At 53.3% G+C, this 11,028-nt stretch overlaps 1 protein-coding gene across 1 annotated transcript in view; it reads right to left on the bottom strand.

Moving 5' to 3' along the window:
• Window positions 1-7,450: 7,450 nt before the first annotated feature.
• The window catches only part of RBPMS (RNA binding protein with multiple splicing), a gene marked incomplete at its 5' end in the record, with an annotated part of 4,454 nt that continues 876 nt past the window's right edge, over window positions 7,451-11,028 (bottom strand). The window contains 3 exons of the mRNA XM_009084432.1: window positions 7,451-7,513; window positions 9,280-9,410; window positions 10,207-10,357. Of these exons, the coding sequence (XP_009082680.1) occupies window positions 7,451-7,513; window positions 9,280-9,410; window positions 10,207-10,357 (345 nt within the window). The remainder of the gene's footprint in view (window positions 7,514-9,279; window positions 9,411-10,206; window positions 10,358-11,028) is intronic.

The raw sequence follows: 11,028 nt of genomic DNA, 5'->3' as shown, positions 1-11,028 counted from the left end.
AGCATGGGCAGGTGGTGCTGGGCCACCAGGGAGAGCTGCGCTCTGGTACCTGCTGATGAGGAGGGGGCTGCCTTTGCAGATGACTAGAAGCAACTACGGTCCTGACATCTCATTATTTCCAGCTTTGTTGCTCTCTTTCCGGTCGCTGCTAATGTACCAGGCCCAAATTCCTTTGTGTGTTACAGCCTCGGGGCCTCTGGCAGCTCCTGCTTCTGGGGGAGGATGGCCAGTAGAGCTGAGTGCTTACTAGTGACTGGGTTAGACCAGCAAGGCTAACCACCAACGACCATCAGGGAGAGGAGGGCTCAGATCCCAGGCTGCTGGTGCTGGCCTTCCGCTGCTGGCAGTGTCAGAGATATGGCAAACCAGGTGGTTTGGGACTCAGATCTCCTCCTGGGCAAGACAGAGTCTGCTTTGGCAGTGATTCTCAGGTCTCATTCCAGCTCCATAGGTGATTCCTGATCGTGATGGTGGTGTCACCCTGGGCAGGCTCTCTGGACACATCCTCATAAAGCAGATAAGAATGATTGGCAGCTCCCCAGAAGACAGGGTTTGTCTGGACACAGCAAGACTCTTGGCAGGAAGGCAGCTTCTCCATCATGCTGGTATTGCATAGCTGTAGCTGTTCTCTTCTCAAATGAAGTGAATGCAGCCTGCACTGCTCTTGCCAGCAGAGCAAGGGAAGCTATTGGCTCTCTGCTCAGCACTGGGGAGGTCACACCTGGACACTGTGTCCAGTTTAGGCCTCCCCGTTCATCCCAGAAATGCTGGGGAGGGTCTGATTGGAGCTCCCAGGCTGGTCAGGGCTGGGGGAAGTGGGGAGATACGACAGCTTGGTGTGCTGAAGAGGCAGCTGAAGGCATCTCTAGTCACAGGTACAGCAGTGTGAAGGGCAGTGAGGAGGATGATGCAGTCATGCTCTTTTGGCAGCCATGGCAGATGACATAATAGGAGAATGTGGGAAGTTTGGCTTGGATATTAGGAAAAAAACAGCTGGTGGGGAGGTGTCTCCATCCGTGGAGGTTTCAAGCATCATCCAGACAAGACAAGACTGCCCAGGTCTCTTACTGGCAACAGTCCTGTTCAAGAGGGAAGTTGGATCAGAGACCTCCTGCAGTCCCTCTTAGCAACATGCTCCTGTGAGTCTGAGCCCTGGTGCCTCCCAGCATGCTGTAAGAGCAGTTCTCGTTTCTCTGGCTTGTTTTCTGCTGCTTTGGCTTGCAGTGGTCTCTGTGTTACCCAACAGCCCAGAAAAAACAGCCATGACTCTGAAAACCCAGCGGTGCTTCTGTGGCTGGGACCCACGTGTGCAACTGCACTGGCCTCGTGGGTTGGATGTTATGCAGACTGCAAGCACAGCAGGGGGGAAAGATGGTTAAGGCAGGAGGCTGTCCTGCCATTAAGTTAATTTTTTGACTGTACCTGCACTTCTGGGCTTGCATCCAAGGCCTGAAGTACTGGTGCGGCTTCTTCCTGCCTCCATCAGTTTGGTTGTGTTCTCTATTCCCTCCTGAGCTGGTTATTAATTATGGAGACTGCAGAGATGAAGTCCAGGCTCTGCTAATGGTTGACTTCCCTGTGTTTTAGAAGCAGCATTTCAAGGACCTGCTAATGATGTTTCTTAGCTTTGCTTTTTTAAGCTCCACTGTCATCTTGGTTTCTAGCCTGATCGAGGCAGGTAACGGTGTTTAAGGCAGCACATCTCCCTGGGTTCAAATGTCCTCCTTTTCTTGCTGGCAGGGAGCACAGAGCAGCCTTGCCTGGCAGCATTCAGTGACCCTTGCTGGGTGATGCCTCTCAGTTTCCCCAAGCTTTAGGAATTGGGGAGCAAATCCATGGAGAGCACTGTGCCAGGCCCCAACTATCCTCACAAAGCCACACACTTCTTTGCTGTTAGCCACTGGCTTCCCTCCCAGCCTGTGTCACAGCCTCCAAAGCTGCCTGGCCAAACACCAGTGCTATCTCATCTTCCTGTCCCAGCCTTTATTCCTTCTCCCTCTCTCCCAAGGAGGCCTGCAGCAGTGGGCATTGAGCTCGCTTCTCCCTGCCCCATCCATGCAGTGGGCACTGCTGGCCTCTGCACCAGCTCTGTCTGCCCTTTGCGTTCCCTGCCCTGGCTGGCCCATCTCCATTCCCACAGCAGTATCCCCTAGTCCCTGCTGCTACTGCCCTCACTGCTGCATGGCAACCCCACCCCAATCCTCTGGGAGCTACAGCTCTCCTTCTCCCGTCTTGTTCCCATTTCTCCGCCACTCAGTTGTGTCTGTCTGATGGGGGGAATTAATGCTGGTTTTCTGTGCAGGCCCTGCCAGCCTGTTCCCCTTCCTTTGCCAGTGCTTCCAACCTGCTGCTGGTCTGCAGGGATGCAAGAATGTGCAGGAAGGAGCTGCCTGCATCCCCTCCTCCCCGAGCTTAGCTTTGGTGTTAAGGGGGGTGGGGAAAGAAACACTTGGGAAAGTGGAAACAATGAAAGCACGAAATCTCGGTTTGGTTTTTCCAGCTCTGCCTGTTCATATCTCCCAGGACTTACCCATGGTATTGGATGGCAGCACTGGCCTGGGAGTCCCTGATCCCGTTTTGCAATCTCCCAGTGTCAGCCAGCAGCTTGGGCCTTCCTGTAAGTGCCCCAATGGTCATGGGGAAGGAATGTTCCCCCAGCCACATGGGGAAAGGTCACCACAGGCAAAGGGGACACTGGGCGAGCGGCGTGGCGCTCCCGCCCCTGGCTGATGAGGGAAATGCCAGTCAGCATAGAGCCAAAAACGTTTTGGCTCACAGGGAAATTAAAAAAACAAATGGTTCAGGAGGTTAAATATTTTGGGCAAGGTCCTGCTTCCTTTCCTAGGGCAGATCTTGGAGCAGATGCAGTGCCCAGGCAACGTCCAGGAGGATGTGTCTGTGTTTCATCGCTCTTAGCCGGAGGATGTTTGCTGCTGAATCCGTTCCCAAAAACATCTGCGTGTGCCTGGGACAGTGGTTTTGGCCAGTTACTGCTGCTCTGAACAGCCCTTGGGCTGAGCAGCACGTTGTGGCTCTCTTCCCTTCCTGCCCCAGGCTTGCCAACAAACCTCTCCCTTACATGCAACTCGGAAGGAAAGCTGTGACTCGTGGTGGCTGTGGCTGCCGCAGGATTAACATCCGACTTTAAGGGCTTAACTCATCCCTGCCAGCCAGGGCTTCCAAGTAACTGCCATGCCTTTTCCTTCCACCCTGAGTTTGTAGCTGCTTTAGTCCTGTACTTTACACCCCATTCTCTGGGATGCCTTGGCTAAGCTCGAGCTTGCTCCTGGCACTGTTTTTGGAGCCTGTTGGCTGAAGCTCCTGGGGACGCTGTTCGGGTTTATCGGGGCGGGGGCGGAGCGGAGCAAGGAGGAGGAATTTCTAGGTTGGGCTTGCAAGTGGAGTTTTTCAAAATTCCCAGCGTGTTAAAAAAAAAACCACAAAGCTAATCTGCCCCTTCGTCTCTAGGTTACGTTTGCCTCGGCCGAGGCTGAGCTCATGGAAAATTGCAGCTTAGCTCCTGTGCTCCGTGCCAAGATTAGTAGGTTTAAAAACTAACCGATAACATCTTTGTAAACTTGGAGTCATTTCTTTAAAGCCTGCTGAGCCTTTCAGCCTGGATTTTGGAGCTTTCCTAGAGATCCAAGAGAGCCAAGCAGGACGATGGTATCGGCCCTGAAAAATCACCCAGGAGCATCACGTTGCCTTCGAACACCCCAAGGGAGGAAAAAGGCTGCTGTTCCCTGAGACCCTGAAGGGTGTGTTGGGATGCTTCTCCCTGTTTCTAACCAGACACAGGGCACGGGACGAGGCTCTGGACATAACTTACAATAATCACCGGTTTTATTTTTTAAAAAAGTACAATAGAAAAGTACCTTTAAACATATTTCCAAAAGCAGAGTAGACAACGTGGAAGCTTCTCTCCTCTCCATGAGACAAAGTACAGGAAATAGTTTGCTAGAAGAGTTAGTCCATCGCTTGGGAACATTGATATTGCTGCTTCTAGAGCCACTCTGAGGTTTGCCTTGGAACTGATTCTTCTCACATCACCTTTATCAATCCCATTTTTTACAGAAGACTCCAACGGGACGGTTTCCCATCAAGAAAGTTCCCATTTTCTCACCCCCCCTGCCCCACCCCAACAGCTGAAGTTTCAGTCATCTTATTTTGGCCCACCCACAGGACAGGAGGAAGTAGGAAGGAAAAGGTGATGATGTTTAATGAGGCTATGGACAGCTGGGAAAACAGCTATGGCAAGGTCCGGGCAGTGGCTGGGCTCTGTTCCCTGCAGCTGGAATGGGGATGGAAGGAAAGGCAATGGAAGGAGAAATCTTGAGCCTCCTTTTGCAAGAAACTGAAACCTGATTAAGGTTTTGGGTTGTTTTGCCCTGCTCTTTCTTTGTCCAAATTCCTCCTGGAATAAGGAGGAGAACTAGTCAAGCAGTCTCTGCTGGTACACAACCTCTGTAAAGGATGTTGGCAGCCTCCCTTCTTGTCTTTGCACATGGAAACACGGGAATGCCACACAGTAAGCAGCATCACCTCGGTGCTACATCCCCAGTCCTGGTCAGCCCAGCACTGCAGCACAACCAGAGGCACATGTCTAAGCCCCTCGTGGGGGACTCATGCCCAGCCTCGAGGAAGCTGGTGAACTGAGGGTCTATTGATACTTTTTTCTCATACAGCAGTTTAAGTTGCCGATAACAACTTGAAGCAGTCATGGCAGGAGGAGGAGGAGGCAGATTGTCCCCTTGCTACATGTGTGGGCTGTGTGCCCATCCCTGATCCGAGCCGTTGTACCCCGCAGAGGCTTTGCACAGCAGCTATGAACACAGCCCTAAGGTAAAAATAACACCATAAGAAAGTTCTTGATTGTCCTGCCTGTTTGTCATTTGGTACAACTGGGAAGAAGAAGGTAATACTGTAGTGTCCACAGATGTCTTGCTGACACAACCGGAGCACAGTTCCTACAAACCCACATCGTATGTCTCGACATCCGCACGCAGGTGAACATCATGCCTTGGACATGCAGCTGATGGGCCCAGGGATAATAAGACTCTTAATTACACACCTTCAAAAGTCAAGCACAAAACTTGTGGTCCAACCCGGTGTAAGATTGTCCTGTTGAGGAGGTTTGGTACAAAAATACTTGCTCTCATTCTGCTCTTTTTTTGTAGTCTGCTTTCCTGCGGTTCTGTTTGAAAAGCCTTTTCAAACACTACAACAATGCCTGTCAAACCATGCTTTCAGGGGTAACACACTCTTCCTTACAAATATACAGTGTAAAAGAGGAAAATATTATTACTAGGTATGTTTTTTTCTTCTAGGAGAGCAGATGTGTGATAGAGGCTGTGGGAAAGTCTTGGAGTAATCCAAACTTTTGTGAGGGGTTTTTTTTTCAAGCCTGTAACAACAGAGAGAGGTGTTAAAAAAAGGAAAAGCAGCTGTGACGGAGGAAAAAGGGCTGTGTTTAATCTCTCTTCCTCCATGGGGAAGCTCCTGTGCTGCAGGGTGGGGAAGAGGGAGGCTTGTTTTGGAAGCCCGTGCTCCAAGGACAGTTGTTTAACCAGGAAAGGGCAAGGTGGGAAATGCCTGTGGGGTAAAACTGTCAGCACCCCGGGCACAAAGAACCCCACTGGTCCCAGTTTGGCTGTAGCCCCTGGGGTTTGAACTGGGAAACTGAGAGTTAAGTTCGAGTTGAATTTTGCACTTAGGAGGCATTCAGTCTCTGTTGATCCAAGGCAGGAAGTGAGGACGGAGATGAGATTACCGGGGGTAATTCAAAGCCGAGAGGCATTCCTTGGCTGTCGAAACTCTCACCCCAGATAACAGCGATAAAGGTGGGAATGGCAGAGCCATGGAGCAGGAGCAGCGATGCCATCCTGCAGGGATCAACCCCGGGGTCATGCCTGCCTTGCTGTCTATTCCCTGGGGTTATCATGTTGGCTTCCTCACCCCTCACCCACTCTCCAAAGCAGCCAAGTCCACGGGCCGTGTCCCCACGCCGCAGCCTTACCCGCACACTGTGGTCTTGCAGAGAGCATATCAACCCAGTAGCCGCCTTGGAAGACTCCATTAATACCCACAAGACTGACTGTAGGCCACCATCACACACCTGAGACCTGTGGGAGGATGCAGCAGAGGGTAAGGAATGCTGCAGCCAGAGCATGAAGTTGGTGTGCTGTGGGGACAAGTGATGTCAGGGTGGCTGGAGTCAGTGCTTCCTGAGTAAACAGTGTGTGGCTTAGCCCTGCCCTGATGGGCTCCAGGCAGCAAATACAGGGTGGGTGTAGGTGGGAGAGCCAGGTCAGCAGCAAAACCCTTCACTGGGCTGTGCCCTTCCCAGCTAGAGAAGCCTGGCAGGGAGCTGGGAGCTTCCCAACCCTCCATCCTTGCCACCCATTGTGGCTACCAGCGTTGCTGTGGGCTGGTGGACTTGGTCCAAGGGATTCGCTCATCTCCCCTTCCCAAATATGGCTCTGCTTACATTTTAGCTGGAAGCATTGGCACATTGCATATTTTGGAAGAACCACTGGTTCCCAAAGCCTCGCCGCTCCCTATTTTTATCTGCTGGGCCTAAAATAGCCAGTGAATTCCTTGTGGATCCAAGTCTGGGGCTGGCTGCAGCCGGAGCCTTCTGCCCTCCCGGACAAGTGACCTCATGGTCACAGCACAGGGCTGTGGGTGCCAGGCAGATGGGCAGAGTGGTGGCACAGAAGCATGGGCAACTGATTCCAGAGCTTTGGATCCACTGGGGTTTCTCCACCGACGGGTGTGGAAGCAGGAGACTCCCAGCAGGCATCAGCAGCATGGAGAGATGGCGGCTGGGATGGTCTGGGCAGGCTGAGATCACGGAGTAAGCAGTGCTCAGCATCCACCAAACTTCTTTCCCCTCTTCCAGTTGAGTCCTCTTTGTTTATTTATCCACAAAAGGCTGAGTTATTTGCAGAGCACATCTTGCAAGGCTTTTTCCATTCAAAGAGGTCCCAGAAGGAATGCGATCAGTCCCTCCCTCCTGCCAGGCAGCTGGGCGCTCAGTAAGGTTGTGCTTCTCGTTCTGGCAGCCCCCACCACCCTGGGCTGCCTAGAGAGTTTTCATAAAGCTTTAATGAGATAGATGTGTTGTGCTGGGAGGTGGAGGTTGCCTTTGGGGCTGCCTTCTTTTCCATCCCTACACCCTCTCCCTGGCATGAAGCCTTTCCATCCTGCCCCAGGACAATTGGGAAAGTGTTGGGGTGAATGGTGGGACATCCCTTTCCTGGGGACAAGGAGGGCAACTGGACTTATAGTGCCTGCTGGTAAGTGGTCTTGCTAGTGGTCTCGCCACCCACCCTGAACTGCTGGAGAGCCCAGGATTCGCTGTCTGGGGAGCCCAGGGTGAGGGTGGAGAGAGCCCCCAGCCCACCACGCTGGCACAGGAGGGAGTGAGATGGCAGCACTCACCCGACATTCAGCAGAACTGACGGGACTTCCAGCCCTGAGAACCAGCCTCGGAGGGAGGGAGCCAGCGCATCTGCAACGACAAGAGGGGCACAGGGTGAGAGGGGAGTGGCTCCCCATACTGACAAGAGCCAGCTGCTTCTGAGCTCCCTTTTTCCAGCCTTTCCCAGGCACAGGGCAGAGGGAGGTTGGAACACAAGCAGTACAGCCAGCCCAGCTCCAATTCAGACAGTGAGACTGGGGACAAGTGCAGTCCCCAGCATTGCTGCTTCCAGCACGATGGAGCTGGGACAGCAGCACCACAGTCCCACCAAGCAGGAGTGGGCTCACCACCTCTTAACTCTTGCAAAATCCACTTGAGATGAAGCAGAAGACATCAGAGACCAAAACCCAGCAGCTCTCACCACCTGCCTGCTGTGGACACTCAGTGCTCTACCAGATAATACCTCATTGGCCCCACTGTCCATCCTGAGGTTCCTGATCCCATTGCTCTCTGCAGGACACAGCCAAGCAGCTCCAGTTTGGACAATGACACCAGTCTCCAATGCTCCCACCAAACCCACAACACCAGCAGCCACACAGAGACAGGCTGTGGCCCCCAGTAGGTGAGTGGTGTCTGCTTCATCCAGGGGCAACAGAAAGGTGCCACCACCATCCTCCACACAATGCTGGTTCTAAAGCCACAGTAGATGAAATTTCTTCTGTCTTAACATCAGGTCTCAGAGTAGGCTTTCCCGAGGGACCCTCAGAGCTTCCGTATTCCTGAGTTTCCTTTGCCATCCGCTTCCCTGAGCAGGGCAGGTGCTGCCTGTTAGCAGTTATTTGACAAGACAAGTACGTAGCTGCAATAATATTTACCACTGCTCTTCCTATGTACAGCAGGGCCTGAAATACTGGAGTTTGATCTAAAGGCTGTGGATGGTTTGTATGCCAAGCACTTCTCCTCACCCTCCTGCTCAAACCAGCCTGAGTGCTCCAGCTTCTAGTGATGGTGGCTCTGGATAACCTGGCTCAATCCTGGCAGGCTAGGGCCCAAAGCCTTTTGGATGTGGTTTATCCAGCAGATCTGTTCCTGTGTGCTTGTTTCTTCCTGCTCATTGCCGAGCTGGAGCTGGCAGCAAGGAGCAAAAGCTGGGATGATGTCTGGCACGGATGCTGGGAAGGCAGCTGCCCATTCCCCCCTCATGGCAGGAGTCTTCTCCCAGCATCCCTGTGATGCCACAAGGCTGGCACTGCAAACAAATCCTCTTCCTCCTCCATTGCCACTTTTTCTCCTTCCCCTGCTCTTCTCCCAGGCAGATGGTTAATTTTTAACAGGCACGTGCTGCCATTGGGGGCCACTGGCTGTGGCAGCCAGCAGAAAGCACTTGTGACAAGACAGCTCCTCGTCAATAAAAGATGGATCTTCCATTTGCACTTCGCTTCCCTCTCCTCCCCATCAGAGCTGCTTGGCCTCACACCCTGCATCCAGCATGCTGCATCCCAGAGATGCTCCAGGGGCAGCCAGGGCTCTGGATCCTCCATCCTGTGCCATACCAGCAGCTGGATGGGTGGTTCGGTGCTGGGAACGATGGAGACGGTCCAGACCTGGTGAGCATCCCCATCCCTCCCTCCCTCCCTCACCCTGAGAGTGAAGGTAGGAAGTTAGAGAGAGGTGTTGGGGGAAAGGCAGGATCCCTGCCAGCGCTCAGCTCCGTTTGGGAGCCATCCCTAAATCTCAGGGAGTGGGGAGTGAGTGCCTGTTAGCTGGGCAGAGGTTAGTGGTGCAGTGAGCACCGAGGGGAAGGGTGGGAAGGACCTGGGGCGGGTGAGCAGTGGTGGCGGATGGGTCGGAATTACCTGGGCGTGCAGCGAAGCGGGATAGGTGAAAGCAGGAGGAGGTAGAGCAGGTGCTAACTCCGCTGGGTACAGAGGGTATGGCCCCCACACTTCAGGGCTACTGGGGTAAAGTGCAGGCACTGTGAGCTCATCTGCAAGAGAAGAAGAGGGAGAGTTAACAGTGACCACAAGGCCGTGACCCCTGCCACGTCCTTCCTTCTCCCCCCAGAGCAGGAGCTGAGCTTTCCCCAGAGAAGTGTGGGATACCACCACTGAGAGCCGACCCACAAAACCAATGCTGAACTCGCCCGCTGGCAGAACACAGGGCAAGGGATGCTGTGGGGCTGGATGCATCACTGAGGAAGCCCAGGATGGGCTTATCATCTCCAAGAGGTTTAGTGATCCCAGGGATTCAGCAGAGGAGAACATGCAGAACAGCAAGGTAAGGAACTGACTGGCCTCCATGCAAGAAATGCTCTTCCAGAAGTGGAAATGGGTACGGAGCACTCACAGCAGGATGTCTCCGAGGCCTCCACCAAGACCCCCAGCCATGAGGCAGAAACTCCCTTGGCATAGTAAAGCAGCACCACAGGCTTGTCCTGCTCCCATACACCATTCCAGGCTGGCTGTCACCTGTCCCCAGGTCCTCTCCAGCACCAGCAGCCACCTTTGGGCACCCCCACACAGCAGGTACTGCTGCTTCCAGCTGGACCCGGCATTCCCTATTGCCACCCACCACATTATCCCTGCTCCTTCCAACATCCCACACCAGAGCCCTGGCATGCTGCATCCACCCATGACCTCCGCATGACATCACATTCCTCGAATAAGGTGTTTTCCCGAGGATGGGGGTGGTGCTTGCCACCCCAAACCCTGGTGGCACTGCCGTGGTGGAGGGTCAGGGGGAGCGTGCGGGGCACCCTCAGGAGAGCCAGGGCTGGTACTCACAGGGCTCACGGGCGATGAACTGAGGTACGGTGGTGGGGAGAGGGGTGCTGGGGTTCGGGGTGCCCACCAGCTTGCTCTTGGCCATCTTGGTGTTGGCCTTGGCGAACTCTAGCCGCAGCGTCTGGGGGATCTCAGGGTCAAAGCGGATTCCCTGCAGGATGGAAGGATGGAAGGTGGTGTGGCTGATGGGGGGGTGAGCACTGCCATGTGCCAGCCCCGCAGCAAAAATAACTCCCCGTTATTTATGGGGTTTTTTTGCAACTTCCAGCCTTGAAATGAGCTAATTTGCTGGGCCCCGAGGTGGCTCACATTCCTCCGGCATCTTTAGCATCGGCACCATATTTGGCAGTCGGCATCCCGCAAGGCCAAGCTCTTATCCAGAGGGATTAGCGGAGCCAAGAAAAAGTTTTACATTGAAAATGAAGAAGGAAAAAGCCCCAACCCAAACTAAAACCTGGGAAGGAATTGGAGAACCAGGGAGGGATTGGAGAACCGGCACCACATGGTTATACCTGTGACTATTTCCAGGTAGCTGGAAGAGTTAACAAGTAGCTAGTTAAGAGGTAATGCAAAGATAGGAAGGAGCTGCTAAAGGAAAGGGAAATGTTTTACATTGAAAATGAAGAAGGAAAAAGCCCCAACCCAAACTAAAACCTGGGAAGGAATTGGAGAACCAGGGAGGGATTGGAGAACCGGCACCACATGGTTATACCTGTGACTATTTCCAGGTAGCTGGAAGAGTTAACAAGTAGCTAGTTAAGAGGTAATGCAAAGATAGGAAGGAGCTGCTAAAGGAAAGGGAAATTTGCTTTTGCAGATCTA

Source organism: Acanthisitta chloris, unplaced genomic scaffold (genome assembly GCF_000695815.1).
Source record: "Acanthisitta chloris isolate BGI_N310 unplaced genomic scaffold, ASM69581v1 scaffold18371, whole genome shotgun sequence".
NCBI classification, from domain to species: Eukaryota; Metazoa; Chordata; class Aves; order Passeriformes; family Acanthisittidae; genus Acanthisitta; species Acanthisitta chloris.
This window is presented reverse-complemented; position numbering and strand designations above follow the sequence as displayed.